At 46.4% G+C, this 20600-nt stretch overlaps 1 protein-coding gene across 4 annotated transcripts in view; it reads left to right on the top strand.

Annotated features, from left to right (window-relative positions):
* Positions 1-20600, top strand: part of LOC146340692 (disintegrin and metalloproteinase domain-containing protein 2-like) — a 54491-nt gene continuing 33891 nt past the window's right edge. Inside the window, exons 1-10 of one of the 4 annotated variants that reach the window (XM_084808195.1) lie at positions 226-357; positions 1699-1809; positions 2832-2911; positions 5093-5186; positions 5626-5687; positions 12566-12644; positions 13606-13682; positions 13953-14142; positions 15439-15504; positions 19987-20058. In XM_084808195.1, coding sequence (XP_084664321.1) covers positions 12588-12644; positions 13606-13682; positions 13953-14142; positions 15439-15504; positions 19987-20058 — 462 coding nt within the window. In that variant the 5' untranslated portion in view covers positions 226-357; positions 1699-1809; positions 2832-2911; ... (1 more) ...; positions 5626-5687; positions 12566-12587. Of the gene's footprint in view, positions 358-1698; positions 1810-2831; positions 2912-5092; positions 5253-5625; positions 5688-12565; positions 12645-13605; positions 13683-13952; positions 14143-15438; positions 15505-19986; positions 20059-20600 lie in introns of all 4 variants that reach the window. The other 3 variants (XM_084808196.1, XM_084808193.1, XM_084808192.1) reach the window with 3 other exon arrangements.

The raw sequence follows: 20600 nt of genomic DNA on the forward strand, positions 1-20600 counted from the left end.
GGTAGGCCAGCAGAATGAGTGAGGGACGGCACAGTCTTTCGGTACAAAACTGGGTATATATTAAAAACCCAGTTTTGTGCCTTCAGCTCCACCGTCCTCGGACCGTTGCCCTCTCTTACGGAGCCAGCCACAGGGCCCAGAACGCGCCCCTTTAATCCGCGGCCCTGGAGGGCCGCGGCTTCCTCCCCGGGCGCAAGGCAAAGCCGGGCCTGCCCCGCCGGTTCGGGCCGCCGTTCTAGGCGGGACCGTTAAGCGAGCCGGGAGGACAAGGCGCTGCGGAAAGGCTAAGCCGCCCGCCAGCCATGAGACTCCGCCTGGGGCTGCTGCTCCTCGGCGCCGGCCTCTTGACGGGCCTTGGTGAGTGCGAGGGGACGGCGAGGGCGAGGGCGAGGACGGGCCGTGCCTCCCGCTACGCCGAGCCAGGCCCGCCGGCCCTCACGCTTCGGGGCCTGGCCGCGGCCTCCCTCCGGCCTCGGTTGGCGTTCTCCACCCGGGGCCTCAGACCCCGCCGCTCTCACCCCCAGTCACTTTGCTTTCTCTCACCCTCTTCTCCCTTCCCTAGAATCGCCACCATAGAAATTTACTGCCATTACTACTACTATTACTGCTACTACTACTATTACTACTAGTACTTACTACTACTACTACTACTACTACGAATATATTTCCAGATGAGCGGCTGTGTTAGGCGTGTTGCAGCGAAGACAACCGCTTCTTGTGGCGCCGCAAAGACTAGGAAATGTATTAGGGCATATACTTCCTTGGACTCCAGTCCACTTCAGATGCTAATAATAATAATAATAATAATACAAATTTCATCTTGGCCAATTTATTTATCGTATTTATCGCACGTTCACATCGCGTTACAATAAAAACATAGAGCATAATACATATGCAATATAAAATATGGACAGGAAGATCACAAACGTATGTCTAGGTTACAGATACAGCTTTTTGCTTCAGTTGTTGACGTACTGGAGATCTTGTGCTTTTGGAGGGTGAAAGATGGCTTTTTAGTTCATTTTCTCCGGGTGGAATTTGGCAAGCTCTGATGAGCAACTGTTGTTGTTGCCATCATCATCATCATCATCATCAACAACAGGACGTTCACTTTTATTGTTTATAACACTAGGTCATCGCAATATAACCGAGAAAAAAACCCCAACGTATTACAAAAGTAAAAGTGAACGAATTAAACATAGATCAGAGGAAATGATTAATAAAAATCCAAAACATACCGACAACCTAAAGATAACATTCCATAATACTGGTTTCCAGTTTTTATAAAAGCGCTGTTAACCAAACCAACGATAACTCATACAAAGCCAATGTTTATTTATTTAACAGTTAAACTTCCCCGCTGCAACTTTTTACACCTGACATAAAATCTGGCACAGACCTTAGCTTGTGCCATTAAGGAAGTAGTCGTAGATCTTGATGTCCTTATTGAAAAGCAGTAATTTCATCTTGCAAGGATGGTGATGATTCCAGAGTGCTAAACATCTCTTGCACAAAGATGCAACAAAAGATTTGTGACAATTTAAAGACTGATACTGGATACCAGCTGGGGAGGGCTATTGCCTTTGGGTCCAGGTTGTGGGCTTCCCTTAAGCATCTGGTTGGTCACTATGTGAACAGAATGCTGTACTATATACAGGCCTTTGGTTTGATCCATGATGGCTCTTATTATTTATGCAGGACTCTGGACACTGAGAAAGCCCCAGCCCATATAAGCTTTAACAATGCAATCATCTTAAGTATGTTCACTCAGATATAAGTCCTGCTGTGTTCAGTAGGGCTTACTCCCAGGTAAGTGTATCCTAAGTGTATTTTTTTGTTTGCCATTTCAAATATTTTATCCCACTTTTTCCACTTACATATAGGCAGCTTACAACTTGTTAAAATAATATTTAAAGCAAAGCAACTTTGCCCCCATGCAGTGAATAGCTGGCAAAAAAGGAACTGAACATAAATTCAATAGCAGTACAGATACAGATAAAAACAGTTATAGTCAGCCAGTATTCATTGTTCTTAAAAGCTTGGTCAAACTGGATGGACTTGGTCTGGTCTCCTAAGAGATGTTGTTGTTGTTCAGTCGTGTCCGACTCTTCGTGACCCCATGGACCATAGCACGCCAGGCCTTCCTGTCCTGCGCTCTCTCCCGGAGCGTGCTCAAGTCCATATTCACTGCATCGGTGATGCTATCTAGCCATCTCATCCTCTGCCGTCCCCTTCTCCTTTTGCCTTCAGTCTTTCTCCAGCACCACAGTTCGAAAGCATCAATTCTTCGGCGCTCAGCCTTCCTTATAGTCCAGCTCTCACAGCCATACGTTACTATTGGGATAACCATAGCTTTGATTAGATGGACCCCCCCCCCCCCAAAAAAAACCCTTTAAGGCTGCAATCCTGAACATATTTACTAAATTCCATTGAACTCAGTGGGACTTACTGCTGAGTAAACATGCTTAATTTTATGCTATAAGTGTACTAGCCTGGTGTGTTGGTCTATAGCTTGGTTCAGATAGATCGTCTTGGCAGGTGCGCTACTGGTGTGCTAACATTAAACTCATAAATAGGCCAGTGCAGATAATAAGTGAATTTAGCCTGGGAAACGTATATAGTTAAGGGCACACATCCTGTATAAATCAGGCCATGTATATTGTACCAGAAGCTCCCATGGGCTATGGGCCCACAATTCTTAGGCCACAAGACATTTTGTTGATGATAATTTAAGTTTGGAGGAAGATATTTTTAAAACAAATTTCTGTAGGGCGTGATTGTTAAATTAATTGGAAATTGCTTTTTTTTTTTTTACTATTTTTCTTCTCTAGATTGTCAAAAAGTTTTGCATATCACATATCCACAGAAGATACCATCCAACATAACTGAAGATAACCTAGGAGAAGATGAGGTATTTGGAATTAAGAAATTTAGGGCGCAGTCCTATTGGATCCACCCTTGATACTCATAAGCCTCCCACTCTGCATTTTAGCTAGATGGGCTTTTTCACCTGTCTAGCTGAGGTGTTGGAGAGGGGGAGGGACAGAGGCTGGAGAAGGCTGGGGATAGCTTGTATTTCTGCTTCCCCAGTCCCGCCCCCTCCCCACCCACTAGCATGTCTCCTTTCCCTTCTCTCCAAGCTCATGTTTCCAGGCATGTAGAGGCAGCTGGCATGTTTCTCTCCATGCCAGCTGCAAGGGGGAGGGGTGGGGAGCTTGAATTCCTGGGTCCGAGGTCAGAGCACTGTCTCCAGCCTCAGATCCAGGAATCCAAAAAATCCTATCTCCCCCCCCCCCACTGTCTAGGGACCATGGGCTTGCTCTCCCCATTATTCTAAACCTTGCTTTATAGAATGACCACCGTATTTTAAATGAAATCGCTTCAGTGTCTGTGAAGTCGATGAGAAATGAAACAGAGTTTGAGCAAATGATAATGAAAGAACAAAGGCTTGCTAGTTAAGAGATTTCAATTATTAATTGAAGTTTGGATTGCGATTGTATAAAACCAAATGGGATTTAAACCAAGAGCTACTTGATAATATTTGGGCCTATATCTGCTCCCTCCCCCCACCTCCACTCCTAAAAAATTGCATAAGAAAAGCCTCGTCTGGTCTGGAAGTACCCTAAATGGGTAGGCTCCTTCTCACTCCAACCTGAGCAGCTGCACCCATCTTCTTAGTGGAGTTGCTCCAGCACAGCCTGTTTTGCCATTCAAAGAATATCAGCGGCTGTTGGAGCAAACTAGAAACTACAACTTTAAGAAGAGCATTTAAGAATGCAGTTGCTGAAAACAACAGATTAGTAGACTATTCTAATTGCTGGTGTAAGGGAACAGAATTCCCAGTAGCTGGAGGTGGACTCCTTTAGCATGCCATCTTCTGAGATAAAAGGTGTTATTAGCAAGGCAAACAGTTTGAGTTGTTGTTGTTGTTGTTGTTGTTGTTGTTATATAAAACACAAATTCCCAACTCATGATTTTACTACATCGCCTATGTGGTTCAGGGGAAGCATTAATGGTTCATGCCACTCTTCCAAATGTTTCTGGCAAGTTAAATTAATCCAACCTGGCTCCCTTCAGATGTGTTGGTCTACAATTCCCATCATCCAGCTGGCAATGATGGAAGTTGTAGACCAACACATCTGGAGGGCACCAGTTTGGGGAAGGCTGGATTAATCCATCCCCCTGTGCCCAAAGTCTAAGGGAGAGTCTTTAGATCATGTGTGACATCAACAGCAACTTTCTTTTGTTCTCCCCCAATTGATTAAAAGCATCCCAGTATTTGTACCCACAAGAGAAAAAAGCAGTACAGCAAGTCCAAACCTCCTGAAGAGTGTCTACTGTCATGTTTTGGAAAGGTTCTGTTTAGTTCCATTGGATTTATTTAATAAATAAATACTTGGCATGCATTTCGATTCTGAGCCCTATCTGACTGCAGTGCTTTTCAGCTGAATGCATATTTGCCTTTTCATATTCTATGGGGTTCAGTAGAACTGCAGGAGACCACACAGTGGGGTTCCTCCCCTACTTTACTTTTAGGGAGATATTGTGAATGGATTGGCTGCTTGAGTCTAGAACTCTGTTTCCCAGTTGCTTGTGATGATAGCAGATGTGGGCAAATGTCTTGAAGCCACAGACAGTGAATTCAGTTCCTTCCAGCTCAGTAGGTTGCCAGATCCTCCTCACAGGCCTTTCTGTGCCTCAGAGGTATGGGCAGGGTAGAAACATCATTTGGTTGACTTTACAGTGCAATCCTGTGCATGTCAATTCAGAAGTCCCATTGAGCTGCAGCCTAGTTTGCTTTATCTTAACAATGTAACAACACTGCTGGCTCAGCCCAAAGTTCCAGGATCCTGTTCCCTACAATTGTCACCCAGATGCCTTTGACTAACCTTCACACTTTCTGGGATCCCCAAGCCCTCAGCCAGCCAATAGTTTAGTGGGTAAATGTGTAGAGATCCTCATGCACAGCTATGTGTGCACTCTGCTGCTGTGCATAAGAATTTTGGACTAGTGCAAAGGAACATGAAATACTATTTTAGCAAAAGTGCCCCTCTTCTTCATCACTCCTTTTACTTCTGCTCTTTTTTTCTAGGAGCAGTTCTACTCCATGACTCACTGAGGGATCCCCTGAACAGCCCTTTGGTCCAGATGTTCATTTGCTGCTTGCATATGAGAACCCATTCAGAGTTAGAGCATTTTAAATGAAACCAGTAACCTGAAGCCAAAGATTTGGCTGCCTATTTCAAATCCATGTACTGTTATTACTCCTCTCTGACCATTCTTTCTCCTAGTTTTCCCTCCCCTGTTAGACTTCTCCTTCTGACATTCTCTGCTTCCCCTCTTTCCTCTGGATCACTCCCCTTCCCAAGTCCAGCCATCTTTTCCCAAGCTGTCTTGGCTTTCCCTGGCCTGATGGCTTCTCAAACGTCCGCCCCCCCTTTCCTCTACGCTGCTTTTTCTTCCTTTACTCTCCAGGGTCCTGCCCTGCCTCTCTGTAGGTTCAGAGCAGCTCAGCCAATCACTGCCAAAGCCAGCATAATAGAGATGATTTATTTAATGTGCAGAAATACTGTTTCAAAATAGTCTTCTGATTAATTGTCTTTTTCTTTGTTCTGAATGGTCCAGAGCGTACAGACCTATATTATTACGATAAATAAGAAGAAGTTCACAGTTCATCTGAAGCAACAGTAAGTGACGTCCTGTTCTTAACCCTTTGGCTTGTGTGAACATGGCGTATAATAATTTGGTAGCTCTGCATGAGCAATTTACTCCAAGCTGGCTGCGTTTGGAGGTCGTTAGGGTTGTATGATGTTGTGGCCAACCAGCAGCCACCCTGGAGCTTATCACACAAAAACTGGATTTCCTGAGAGTGCTTAAAGTCCGGTTCTTTTCCTTAAGTTGGGTTCTCCCCAGTATAGCTGCTGTGTGCCCCACCCCCTGCATTTACCTCAGGTATGCTATCCCTGCCCAGGGGTGTGCCTTTCACTGTGACCTCGGTCAAGAGGTGTTCCCTGTGTGTTTCCCGTCCCTGCACAAACCACTTAGTGTCTACATAGAAGTATCTCCCATTGTGGTCAATGAGGCTTGTCCCCTGAATGTGCACTTACAGAGATTCCCCCCACCCCCAATTGAAATAGCACGTTTTAAAGCACCAATTCCCTAAAGGCTGTAAAGGGCTTTCTCCAAGCTGTGATTCTCCATTGTTTGGTTTATTGCCATTCGGCAGTAACTACTTCTACCTTTGATCATCCTGATCCTGCGCAGCATCCGGTTAGAAAGGGGGCTGGTTTCCCATCCGTTTCCCCTCCCTGGCTTTCCCAGCACAAACATATGTGTGTCTACTTTGAAGTAACTCCCATTGTGGTCAATGAATCTTGCCCTCCCGAGATTCCCATGAACTGAAATAACAGATTTAGGGCGCGATCCTATTCAGATAGGTGGCCGCTGCTGAACTCAGAGGCGACTGCCTATCCAATGCAGGGCAGGAAAAGCATGGAGAGGATCATTCTCTCCATGTTTCTCCTGCCCTGTATTTTCGGCTAGACAGCTGATTGTGGCTGTCTAGCCACAGGAGGGCAGAGTGGGGGAGGAGGCTGCTATACAGCACACTGGATGTGTTGTACAGGCATTTCCACCCTCCCCACCCCGGAACACCCTATGGGAATGCCCCTTTTTGGCCACCCTGCACTCCTCTTGCAAGTGCGGAGCACGGGGCTGTTCCACGCTGCCTCTGAGGCAGCACAGAAGTGGGGGGAGGTCAGTTCTCTGGGAAGTGACCTTGGAGTGTGGGCTCCGAGGTTGGTTCCTGGAAAACCAGATATCCTATGGCTGTCTAGCCACTGTCTAGCGGCCATAGGATTGCTCCCTCTGAGAGCCTTAATGTAAAAGCTTCAAAGCTTCGATTGATTGCAGCAGGGCAACTAGAACACTGTGTTGTTTTCATGATTGTTGGGGGCAGGGGAGAGATAAAGAGAGTGATGTCTGTGGATACAGGGGAGGAAACCTCCCAGGATTTTATCAAAGGAGAAACGGGGGAGAGCCTGGAAGGGGGGGAGAGCCTCTCTTATTGGTTGAGCAGCCCCTGTCAGTCAGATGATGTTCACTCCAACCACCCACCCCACCCAGAAGTATGTTCTGTGAAGGGACTGCGATACACATCCTCATGGAGCCCTGCGCAGACCAAAACTGGCTCCTTGAAAAATCCCAGTAAGCCGTGATTGGCTTCTCCTTCCGTCTCCTTCTATTGTCATGGAGAAACTATTTCCTCTCTTGTTCCTGGCTGATAAGCGCTTGAAAGATAATCAGAGTATTATTAGGAGTATCTAAACCAGCGGTTCCCAACCTTTTTGGATTGATGGGCACATTTGGAATTTTGAGAGTCATGTGCACTCTCACAAAATGGCTGCCATGGGGGGACTTGACCATTCATAAAAAGCCAGCCATGGTGGGCATGGCTGGTCACAAAACACTGCTTTCCCAGATGACAAACTGGTGAGACTAGAAGAAAAATAACTTTACCAAGAACCTAAGTAGAATGCTAAAGTCTGAGCTCCAAAACACAAAACCACTCTTTTGAACTCAAATAAAGATGGCTCTAGAGGGCGGCACTTTGCTCTGCAGCAAGCCAGCCTCCCAGACTGTGTTTCCATGACAATGGAAGGAGAAGTGATTGGAGGAATACCAGATTTTTAAAAAGGAATCAGCTTTGCTGTGCTTTGGTCCATGCAGGGCTCCACGAGTAGGTTCACTGCACCAGTAAAAGTTGCTTCTCAGTACATACTTCCTGGTGGGGGTGGGGGTTGGAGTGAACGTCATCTGACTGGCAGGGACTGCTCAACCAATAAGAGAGGCTTCCTCCCCCACCCCCTTTCTCCTTTCCCCTGAAAGTCCAGATGCACCTGCATTTCAGGAGCAAGCCTCACCGAGCACAATGGGAGTTACTTCCAAGTAGACACACATATGCTTGTGCTGGGGAAGGGGGGTGGGGAAAACACAAAGACGGAAACCAGCCCCCATTTGAACTCGCAGGATCTCTATAACGGAGCTGTGAAGTAGTTACTTCCTAAGGCAATAAACCAGACAACGGAGAATTGGAGCCTTGAGATTGCGCTTTACCGCAGTTAGGGAATTGGGCTTTAAACGGTGCCATGTCAATTGAGGAGTATCTCTGTAAGTTCTAATGCGGGCGTTCAGGGGACAACCTCATTGACCACAAGGGGAGCTACTTCTGGGGAGAAACTAATTGGTTTGTGCAGGGTCAGGAAACACACAGGAAACACCTCTTGACCGGGTCATGGCGAAAGGCACACCCCTGGGCAGGGCTAGCATACCCGAAGTAAACGCGGGGGTTGGGGCACACAGCAACTATACCGAGGAGAACCTGACGTAAGGAAAAGAATCAGACTTTAAGCAGTCTCAGGAAATCCAGTTTTTCCCTGATAAGCTCCGAGGTGGCTGCTGGATGGCCACGACGTCATGTATCCCTAACGACCTCAACACACAGCCAGCTCGGAGTAAATCGCTGGTGGAAACACCCCCAGTGAAAATTAGTTTTTAAAAGTCTTAAGAAATCAAATAAAAACCAGGAAGGTCAGGGAGCCTGGCAGGCACCAAGAGAGGTAGCTGTGGATACGTTGGTGCCTATAGACATCATGTCGGAGGCTCTGGAACTAAATTTACTAGGACCGCAGTCCTGTGCTCGTACCTGGGAGTAAACCCCATTGAACTCAGTGAGACATACTTCTGAGCAGACATGTATAGGACTGTGCTGTAAATTGTATCTGGTTTTGATTTCACTAGTTACAGCCTCCCTCAACCTGGTGCCCTCCAGATGTGTTGGACTACAACTCGTGAATTGTAGACCCAGACATCTGAAGGCCTTTAGATTGGGGGTGGATGCACTAGTCAATGCAGGGCCAGAGGGTGGCATGGCTGAGCATTTGCAATCCACCAGACTTGCTTTGCTTCGTGCCCCCAGGAAGGTCAGAGGGAGGCAACATGAGAATTCTCAACTTGCATGCCTTGCCTCTTCTAGGTGAAGGACCCCACAGAGGATGTATTTGTTTTTTTAAGGAAAAACTTGCTTATCCCATGCTTCAACCAGCAGGTTCCCAGAGCAGCTTATATAGGATTAAAAATGCAAAATCTCCCTTCTTAAACCACAATAGAACCAACAACAGTGTAAAACGAGAAAACATCCCAAGAATACAGCAGGAAAATTAAACTCCAGCATTAAAAATTCTTTAAAAACTGATATTGATTAATTGATTTGCACTTTTAAACCACCCAATAACTGGAGTTCTCTGGATGGTGTGCAGTAAATTAAAAACAAGGGACAGGATCCAGTGTGACACTACAGCTACTGTGTTGCCCTAGCATAAACAGCCTCTCCTGCAATGCCAGTGGTGCTTGTTAGTGTGCTGGGTTTTCTGGGGAAAGAGCTTCAGGTAACTGGCTCCAAGCTGTTTCGGGCTTTAAAGTTAAAACCAGTGCTTTGAATTGGGCCTGGGAATGGACCGGGAGCCAGTGCAGATGACTAAGTACATAAGAGCATAGGAACATAGGAAGCTGCTGTAGAATAGTGAGTCAAAGCATTGGTCTATCTAGCCCAGTACTGTTGACACTGACCAGCAGCAGCTCTTCAGGGTTTCAGGCAGGATTCTTTCCCAGACCCCCCACCTGGAGATGCGAGGGATTGAACCAGGGACCTCCTTCATGCAAAGCAGATGCTCTACCACTGAACTATGGCCCCTAAATATTGGCATAATATGATAGAAGTAAAAGGTCTTGACAAATAGAACATTCTTCCTCTGACATCATGCCAGACATGGTGTATGCCCCCGGCCATGGGCTTCCAAGATTTAGAGGTGTTGAGAAAGTGATAAGTCAGATCCAGGTTTGCTTCCAAGGAGACTTTATTGAGTACTTACAGCGCACAGACATACCCAATGGTTGGATCAGACAACGCTCTGAACAAAGAGCTGTGCTGCAAGATGACTTTTATATCATACATGTTATTCAGGCATAGCAGTGAGGTAATATGACAGGTGCAAGCATCTCAAAAAGGAAAGCCGCCATAGTAGTTGATCCAGGCAAAAGGGGATTTGTTTGCAGTTGTAACATAATTTACAGCATCAGCCAGCTGGCTACACAGGTCTCGATGTTTTTGGAGACAGCTACTACGATATCTTCTTTCTCTAAGTTAGATTGGGTCTCCCATCTTACAGGGTTTGTTGCAGCTTGCAGGAGCATGGTAATAGTGTTTTTGGTTTGACTAGGAACATGTTGTCAGGTTTCCTGATCCCCCCAGCATGCACGCTCTGGCAATCTGACACTGGATGCCCAAATCAGTGATATTTCTTTATTGCAGGGAATCCCATGGCAAAAGTGTAATGGTTACACTCTTCAGAGATTATATAGCTGATGGTCAGTAGCTATAGGCTCTATGTAATTCCAGGACAGTCCAAAGCTAAACACTACTACCGTGCCCGAGATCCTCAGCGTGGATCCTCTGTTTCATTTGGCCCTGGGACCGTCCTCTGGCATGCTTTCCTCTCTAAGAGGGGTCTAGCCCATGCCCTGGGTGCTGATTCTTCACCTTTACCCCGTTCCTCTTCTTCATCTCCTGGGTCTTCATTATCAGTTTCCACTTCCTAGGGATTTCATCCCAATCGGGTGAGGTGATGATGTTGTGCACTTTGGCATGCTTTGGGCACTTCTTCTGGGTTCAGCGTACAAGCCTAACTGCTAATTCTTCAGCCTTATTCTCCCATGCCTCGTTGGAGGTACGCCTGTCCTGCAACGTTTCTCTAGTTAACATCCTCAGATCTTGTTCCTTCCCTGACTCGTCTTTGTGCTTTTCTGCTTTTTCTTTCCACTCTAACTCCTTTTGCCCAATAGTTCTCAATGCTGTCAGCAAAAGCCATGCCAGAGTTCCTGCACTCTGCTTCTCCTTAGCTGACCACTTTCCCAGCTGCAGAGACTCCAACGCAGTTACCAGAGCCACTGGCGTGCAGTCCTTCTCTACCTCTGGCCATTCAACCGGTCCGCTCAGGACCGCCAATTGTTTTGCAACTGGACCCCACATTTCTTCTTGTGGCCCACCCGGGGTTCGGTTTTGCGCACTGATAACCACATCCTCCTTCCCTTTGAACCTGAACATAGCAACTCCCTTGGCACCCTGCTTGCTACTCCAATTGTATGCCCTGGCTGTGGGCTTCCAAGATTTAGAGGTGCCGAGAAAGTGGTAAGTCAGATCCAGGTTTGCTTACAAGGAGACTTTACTGAGTACTTATAGAGCACAGGCGTACCCAGTGGTTGGATCAGACAACACTCTGAACAAAGAGCTCTGCTACAAGAAGACTTATATATCATACATGTTATTCAGGCATAGCAGTGAGGTAGTATTGACAGGTGCAAGCATTAATTAGAGTACATCTACAGCTTTCCCAGCATAGCTTAACAGTGCTTAGTAACATATTTGGCAGAAGCAGGACTATCAGAATTTTCTCAGCATGGATACCTGTAGCTTAAGATAAACATAGTTTTACTCTCAGGCACATCCTAGGCTCCGATAAGATAAACAGTACCAGAGCTCGTTAGCTCTGGCATGTGCTGAGGGAGCACTACGCCGACCTTTGACTCATCTTATAAGCCAAGAGGCCTAACTACAAGGAGCAACAATTAATAAGCAAAAGCGGAGAGCATTATGGATCTCTAAGTGTCTCTAGAACTACTGTTAACTTGCTTGGAGGCCTCAGGCCTACACATGGGGAGGGAATTCTAAAAATGGGGCACCGCAGCTGAAAAGGCAGCACCTCCAGTCACCGCCCACCTCACCTCCAATGGTAGGGGGACTCAGGATGATCTTAATATTCAGGCAAGTTCACATGGGATGCCTTGCTGAAGACTCACCAAACCCTGCAGCCAGCCAATGAGACAATTCTTCGTAATGTTCCATCCATTTCTCTCTCTAAAAGCCAGTTCCCAGAATTCCATGCCACTCTTCCAACCAACTGTCACACTTGAGTGTGACCAAGAAACAGAGCCCAGGACAGGGCAATGTGGATACAGGTTACTTTGATTCTTAATGGCTGGAGTTTCCAGGGATAGAGAATAGATTTAGCCCCCACCCCAGTGGTGTCCCCAAGTTCACCACTTGACTTTCTTCTATAGAAGTGAGTGGCTACCATTCAACCCAGCGGAGGGGTGGGGGAAGGTAAAACACTGCACATGGAGGCAGCTTTGTGGTGAATGCAACCTTCCTTCTGCCCCAGACTTTGTATTTCTCTGACAGGGATCTGTAGGGAACTCTGCCTCCATACATACCCCACTTATTGTTATCATGGGCATTTTGCCTCCCTGCTTAGCATTATTTGCTTATTTCAGATGCATTCATCTGTTTCTATTGCTCTGGTTGCTAACTGACGAAAACAGTCCCCAACGTCCTTGTGAAGGTTCACTAGTTGCCTCTTCAACACAACCCTATGAGGTTTTTCCTGTAGGGCAGTCAGATGTCCATTTTGCAATACCATAATTAAAGCAATGTTGTTGTATTTATTCACAGAACATTTTTGCCAAATGACTTTATGGTATATACATACAGCCAGGGGGGCTTTGTGCATCCTAATTTCCCACATATTCAGGTAAGGGTTCTGTAGTGTTTTTTTCAGCTTCCTGATGTAGTTTCAGAGATTTCTTTATTTATGTAAATTTATATAAGGCTTTTGAGGTATAACACCTCCCGGAGCAGTTAACTAAACACAATGATGCGTTCTTGCATTGCAATGATGATGCAATAGCAATGATGTTTAATGCAGTACAATAGAAGAATATTGTGATGCAAGATATCTTTTTTTAAAAAGATAAACCTATCAGTCTAATTAAACATCCTTAAAAATCTGCGCAAATAAAAAAAACGCATTTTCACCTGGCCCCCAAAAGATAACAGAGATGGCACCAGGGGAGCATGTTCTAGAGAAGGGGTGCCACAACAGAAAAGTCCCTAGACCTGGTCACCCACATCTTGCCCCAGATGGTGCAGGGACCCAGAGAAGGGCCTCTGAAGAGGATCCTAATTCCCAGGCAGGTTTATGTGGGAAAAGGTGAGGGATCCTAGTCCTAAACTGTTTAGAGCATTGCAGTTAAAGCTAGCACTTTGAATTGGGGCCAGTGGCTGATGAGAAGCCAGTTAAACCGTTTCAAGACTGGTGAGAAGTGTTCTATGTGCCTCAACCCACTTCGTAATCTAGCTGCTGTATTTTGTACTAACTGTAGTTTCCAGACCATCTCCAAGGGCAGCCTTTAAAAAAGTGAATTTTGCAATAGTCCAAATGGGGGCATTACGGATAGCATTAATGTCTGTGGCTAGGCTATCTCTGTTTAGAAGAGGCTGTAGCTGGTACTCAGGCCTAAGCCAGTGGGAGATGCTTAAAAGTATGATGATTCTGGGAAAATAGCGGGGATGGCGAGGTGCAGACAAGTTGTGGAGTAGGAAGGTGAGGGTTTTGTGTTTTCTTAAACTACATATAAGTCTGATTAATGGAGAATCTTGGTCATGGAAGTATGCTAGGTCAACTGCTGTTTTTTTTTAAATAATATTTTTAGAATGAATGCTTCTATCAAGGCTATATTGAAGGTTTCCCCAACTCTGTTGCAATACTCAGCACCTGTTCGGGGCTCAGGTAAGAGACTGTTTGGAGCTCAGGTCAATTACCTATCTAGTCCAGACATAAGCCAGTCTCCAGATGCTACAGGGAAGTACATGGAATGCATGGCAGCTTGTCCACCACCCATCATTGCATTTCACACACATTTCAGAATAACCTTGATCTAGCAGTTCAGTTATTTATACTTACTTATTATTTAGATTTATACTCTCCCCTTCAAATACATTGTCAGGGTTATTTAAAAGTGGTGAGTGGTACCGTGGCTCGTGCTTTTCTGTTTTTCAGAGGGCTGCTGCAGTTTGAGAATATCAGCTATGGAATTGAGCACTTGGAATCCTCAAGCACATTTGAGCACCTCGTTTATCAAATCAGCAACAAAAACCTCAAGGGCCCACTTTGGACAGAAGATTTCACACAAGTGGACAGTCAAGTGGGGGGTGAAGACCTGTCTTTTAAGCTGCTTTCAGATACTGTAGTGAGTGCTAAAAACATTTATTTCTTTTTAAAATAACATTTTGCAATGCCTACTGTCAATGTTATTTATTTGCTTGGAGTATTTATATCTAGCCTCCTGACTGAAGTTCTTGAGGCAGCCATCTATCTATCTATCTATCTATCTATCTATCTATCTATCTATCTATCTTTGTGTGTGTGTGTGTGTGTGTGTGTGTGTGTGTGTATACACCCCCACCCTGCCAATAGACAAGAAATACTAGAATGGGGTAAAGGTTGCCCAGGGACTGCAGAGCAGAAGGGAAGCACAATCTGACCTCTGCCATTGGCCAGGGGACCAAGGGCCACTAGGAGGTTGTGCCCCCTGCCTTTTGAGAGAACATCATGGCAATGGGGAGACCAGCCAAAGAAGGAGGAGCCAGAATTAACACTCCACTCCTACTGTCAGTTGCCCAGGGATGCAGAGAAGAAGAGCAGCACGCTTTGGCTCCATCCATTAGCCAGGGGATTAAAGACTGTCAGGCTTTGTAGGCTTGGGGTTTGTGTGTATGTTATCACCTGCTGTAAGCCACCTTGAAGATCACTTGATTAAAAGACAGGATATACATCTTCTCAGTGAATATAAATAAATAATAACTAAGCCTCCTCTGTCCTCAGGTGTTCCAGCTGACACTCTAGATCTCTGGGGCACAGCAGGTCTGGGAGGGAAGAATCCCGGGCTAGAAATGGCTGCTGAAGCAGGTGGATGTTGGCCGTTTACGGGTGGGGTTTCTAGCTGCAAGTGCAAAATGCAGGGGGATGCCTCTAGTTATGCATATAATGGCGAACAAGCAGAAAACAGTGTCACTGGTGCACATCTAGTGTTGGATGTGGCTATGTGCTGTATATGCAAAAGAATTTGCGCTTCACAATTCTGATTGATTGGGCTGGAGAGAGGAATACTAAACACAGGACGGTGTCAGCACCTGGCATTGTTTGGCAGCTTGCAGGGCCACAACACCCCAACAGGGTATCAGGTTGGAGAAGGCTGCTGGCTATGCTGGCTGGGGAATGCCAAGAGTTGTAGGACTTTTTTCTGTTTAAACATGCATTGTGCCCTTAGTTAATCGTGAAAGGGTGCATACCACTGTTGGGAGAACTGCACAGATGTACAGTTTCGGAAGCAATGATTTTCAACAGTGAAGCTCAGTATAGGGCTTTGGTTCTAGGAATTTATGGCTAATGGAAACACATTTTGTATGCTCTCAGCGTTACAAAAGCACCAATAAGTAAAGTAGAGCAATGATAACTAAAACTGATTTATTATGTCTGTCCTCAGTCACTGGCAGATATCACAAAAGTGCACAGATACATAGAAATTTATATCGTTTTGGACAAGGATTTGGTAAGTCTCTGACCATCAAAAATGTGTGTCCCTTGAATCCTAGGAAGAGAAATCCCCAGGATCGAGTGTTGGCTTTAGATGTTGGTTTCAAATCCTTGCTTGTTGGGTAAACTTGAGCCAGTCACTTTTGTTCAGTCTAACCTGGTCTACAGCTATTGAGAAATCACAATGAGATAGTCCCATATAGTCACTGGGCTCCTTGGCAGAAGACTAAGGGTGCTTCCAGATGAGGCTTCATTCCCTGCGTAATTCATGGGATTTTACGGTGGTAGTCGTAGTCCAGCCAGTGTCGTCTTCCATTTGTAACCCTCCCGAGTTTTCGCACCACTTCTGCCGTCTTTTCTCTTACCACAAAAAGCACACGCGTTAAGTTGGGAAAGACAGAATAGCTGCACTGTCCCTTTTGATGGGTAGCACTAGGGCCAGTGGAGGCTGGGGTGGTGAGTCTGCTCCGGGTTTTGGTCAGAAGCACCCTGGAGAGCTGCTTTAGAGTTCCGACTGAAACCTGGTGCAGACTCACCACTTCACTGGCACCAGAACCACCAGCCTCCACTGGCTAGGACCCATCCTCCTAAAAGCACCCTGAGATTCAGAAATGACAGACAGATGGCAATGACCCTAAAGACCATCTCACCCAGCTAAAGGTTCTGAGCCAGCCTCTGCTTTGGCATACAACATCATGCGTGTGCAGGAAGGTTTTCACCGTTCAGCAGCTCCTTGATTCGCTGCTATGCTTTATTTATTTATTTTACTTACTTACTTACTTACTTACTAACTAAATTTATTAATTGCCCATCTGGCTGGTTACCCAGCCACTCTGGGCGATGTACAATAATAGAAACAGTTTAAAACAATAAAATTCTACATTAGAAACATCATATTTCTAAAAATACCCTAACCCGCCCCAAATGCCTGCCTGAACAACCACGTTTTTAATGCATGGCGGAAGCTCATTAAAGAGGGAGCATGACGGAGTTCCCTAGGGAGGGAGTTCCACAGAGTGGGGGCTACCAGAGAGAAGGCCCTCTCCCTCGTCCTCACCAGTCTAGCTGTCCTGGCTGATGGGACAGAGAGAAGGCCATCCAAGGCTGATCTTTTTAAGCAGCCTGTCTGGTGTTTCTGGAGGCACTCCTTGAGAGAGGCTGGGCCAGAACTATATAGGGTTTTAAATAGGGATGGCGGAGAATTTCTCCCCAAATCTTGGGGGGGCCGAGCGCCAACGCATTCGGCCCCCCGAAATCGGCGGTGAAATTCTCCGCCCGGCCCCCCCACCCGGGACGGGACTTACCTTTGGCGAATGTCCCTCCCAGTGGCGGGTCCCGGTGGCGGTTCGTCACGGGTGGGGGCAGCGGCCGGTCTCCCGACCGGCTGCCGCCGCCGCCATTGCAAAAAAAAAAAACTAAAGTAAAAAAAAAACACCACACCCGTGATAGGCTACGTGACGATTTACGTAGCCTATCACGGCTAGATTTCCAAAGTCAGCCGTGATAGGCTACGTAAATCGTCACGTAGCCTATCACGGGTGACTTTGAAAAGAAAAAAAAAACGCATACGCAGATGGCGGCGGCCCATGGGCACTGCCATTTGCGTTCCTTATTTTGGCACGTCTAGTCTACGTAAACATTTACGTAGACTACGGCAAAAATAAGGGCACGCTATTTGCGTTGCCCTTATTTTCGCTGTAGTCTACGTAAATCTTTACGTAGACTAGACGTGCCAAAATAAGGAACGCAAATGGCGGCGCCCATGGGCCGCTGCCATTTGCGTACGTGCTTTTTTTTTTTTCCCAAAGTCACCCGTGATAGGCTATGTGATGATTTACGTAGCCTATCACGGCTGACTTTGGAAATCTAGCCGTGATAGGCTACGTAAATCGTCACATAGCCTATCATGGGGTCTTTTTTTTTTTTTTTTTACTTTTTGTTTTGCGGCCGGGGAAACGGGGCGCTTCTCCCCGGCCTGAATTTCGGCCGGGCGAGGCGGGAAGCCTCCCCCCCTTCGCCTGAACTTTGGGGGGAACAGCGAAGCGCCTCCCCCCCACCGCGAAGCCAAGCTGCGAAAAGGTAAATGACTTTCGTACATCCCTAGTTTTAAAGGTCAAAACCAACACCTTGAATTTGGCCCGGAAAACAACTGGTAACCAGTGCAACTCCTTCAGCACTGGAGTGATGTGATCTCGCCAGTGGCTGCCTTTAATCAGGCGAGCCGCCGCGTTCTGCACCAGCTGCAGCTTCCGAACCATCTTCAAGGGTAACCCCACATAGAGCGCATTACAGTAGTCTAGATGAGAGGAGACCAGGACATGTACTACTGATGGGAGCAGATGGTCGGGAAGGAAGGGGCGCAGCCGCCGTAGCAGATGGAGTTGTTACAGCATTGTCTGGCTCACAGCTGACACCTGAGCCTCCATGGACATCTGGGAGTCTAAAATGCTACAGACACATGTGCAGTAATAAGTGAACTCAAAGCGCATTGGAAGCACATTGAGATTCTTTTTTTATGTATATCTGGCCCAACGTGTCCAGTTCAGCTCTTAGACCAAAGTTCATTTACAGGTCAGTCTTCTATTGCCAGCAGTGGGGGCACACAATAAAAAAAACCTCTTTTGTTGATTAAATAAAATATTTATTCATTTATTTCATTTCTATACCGTCCAATAGCCGAAGCTCTCTGGGCAGTTCACAAAAATTAAAACCAAAGAGCACACAATAAAACAATATAAAATATATAAAACATTAAAACCACAGTATAACAATGCAGCCAGAATAAAACCAGAGTAAAACCTAGTGACAATGCAGTGATTTAAAATACAGATTTAAAAAAGCAAAGCTAAAAGTCTAGAAAGCTAAAATGCTAAAATGCCTGGGAAAATAAAAAGGACTTCACTTGGCGCCGAAAGGAATACAGTGTAGGTGCCAGGCGAACCTCACTAGGGAACTCATTCCAGAGCTGGGGTGCCACAGCAGAAAAAGCCCTCCTCCTAGTAGCCACCCACCTCACTTCCTTTGGCAGGGGCTCACGGAGAAGGGCCACTGACGATGATCTTAAGGTCTGGGCAGGCGCATATGGGAGGAGGCGATCCTTCAGATAACCTGGCCCCAAGCCGTTAAGGGCTTTGAATGTTAATACCAGCACTTTGAATCGGGCCCGGAAATGGACTGGTACACAGTGCAGCTGGAAAAGTACTGGCATAATATGAGCTCGTTGGCCAGTCCCTGTTAACAATCTTGCTGCCCTATTTTGGACCAGGTGAAGTTTCCGGACCGTTTTCAAAGGCAGCCCCACATATAACACATTGCAGTAATCCAGATGAGAAGTTATCAGAGTATGGATAACTGTAGCTAGGCGATCTCTGTCCAGATAAGGGCGTAGTTGGTATACCAGCCTAAGGTGATAAAAAGTGCTCCGTGCCACTGAGTTCACCTGTGCCTCAAGTGACAGTTCTGGATCCAAGAGCACCCCCAAACTACGAGCGTGATCCTTTAGGGGGAGTGCAACCCCCTCCAGAACAGGTTGAATATCACCTAGCCGGGCAGATGAACCACCCACTAACAGTACCTCTGTCTTGTCTGAATTGAGTTTCAGTTTTTTGGCCCTCATCCAGCCCATTACCATGCCCAGGTACTGATTCAGAACAGTCACTGCTTCACCTGGGTTTGATGAGAAAGAGAGGTAGAGCTGGGTGTCATCCGCATATTGATGTCACCTCAGCCCACACCTCCAGATAACCTCCCCCAGCTGTTTCATGTAGATGTTAAACAGCATGGGGGATAAAACAGAGCCCTGTGGAACCCCATGGCATAATTGCCATGGCACAGAGCAATAATCCCCCAGCACCACCTTCTGGAATCGGCCATCCAAGTAGGAGTGGAACCACTGCAGTGCAGTGCCTCCAACTCCCAACCCAGACAACCTATCCAGAAGGATACCATGGTTGATGATATCGAAAGCTGCTGAGAGGTCCAGGAGAATCAAGAGGGTCGCACTCCGCCTGTCCCTCTCCCAGCAGAGGTCATCCCACAGGGCGACCAAGGCAGTTTCCATTCCAAAACCAGGCCTGAAGCCTGATTGAAATGGATCTAGATAATCCATTTCATTCAACAGTGCCTGGAGCTGTCCTACAGCCACCCGCTCAAGCACCTTGCCCAGGAAGGGGATGTTGGCCACTGGCCTAATAATTGTTAACGTCCTCTGGGTCCAGGTTAGGTTTTTTTCAGGTGTGATCTGGTTACTGCCTCTTTTAAAGAGGCCGGCACCACTCCCTCTCTCAAGGAGGAATTCACAGCCTCCTGGACCCAGCCAGACATCCCCTCCTTGTTTGATGTAACAAGCCATGAAGGGCAAGGGTCAAGCACACAAGGGGTCGATCAGACTTGGCCAAGCACCTTGTCCACATCCTCAGAACTCAATAACTGAAACTCATCCAATAAAACTGGCCCAGACAGTGCTAATAAATACTAATAGAAATGCATTCTTTTTTAGTACAACTATATGGGTGGAAACCGCGATGAAGTAACCCAGAGCGTAGCACAGCTTATTGGCTTTGTCAACAGTGTAAGTTACTGCCATGTTTTCTTTTTCTTTCATATTGACACGAGGCGCTTGGAAGTTTTAATGTGGCTGTTGCTCTTACAGCCCTGTCCTGCAAACATGTGCAGCACTGGCAAAATAATTGCATAGCATTGGATGCCAGGAATATACAGACATGAAGATGGAACCTGTGGTCTTATTCCAACATTTGAATAATAACCTCAGTATAAACACTTTCGGCAACTTGTTGGAAAGATAGCATGGAAACAATGTTTGTAAATATGACAGATGCCACCACTGGTCGTTATTTTTTATAATGTTGGACAATTAGGTCTTGCTCCCGCAAAATTAGTATTGACTAAATCCCATCGAAATAGAACCATAGAATCATAGAATAGTAGGGCTGGAAGGGGCCTACAAGGCCATCGAGTCCAACCCCCTGCTCAATGCAGGAATCCAAGTCAGAGCATCCCTGACAGATGGCTGTCCAGCCTCGTCTTGAACGCCTCCAGCATGGGAGAGCCCACTACCTCCCTAAGTAATTGGCTCCGTTGTCGTATTGCTCT

This window comes from Heloderma suspectum, chromosome 6 (genome assembly GCF_057233095.1).
Source record: "Heloderma suspectum isolate Gila_16-S chromosome 6, 16-S_ref, whole genome shotgun sequence".
NCBI classification, from domain to species: domain Eukaryota; kingdom Metazoa; phylum Chordata; class Lepidosauria; order Squamata; family Helodermatidae; genus Heloderma; species Heloderma suspectum.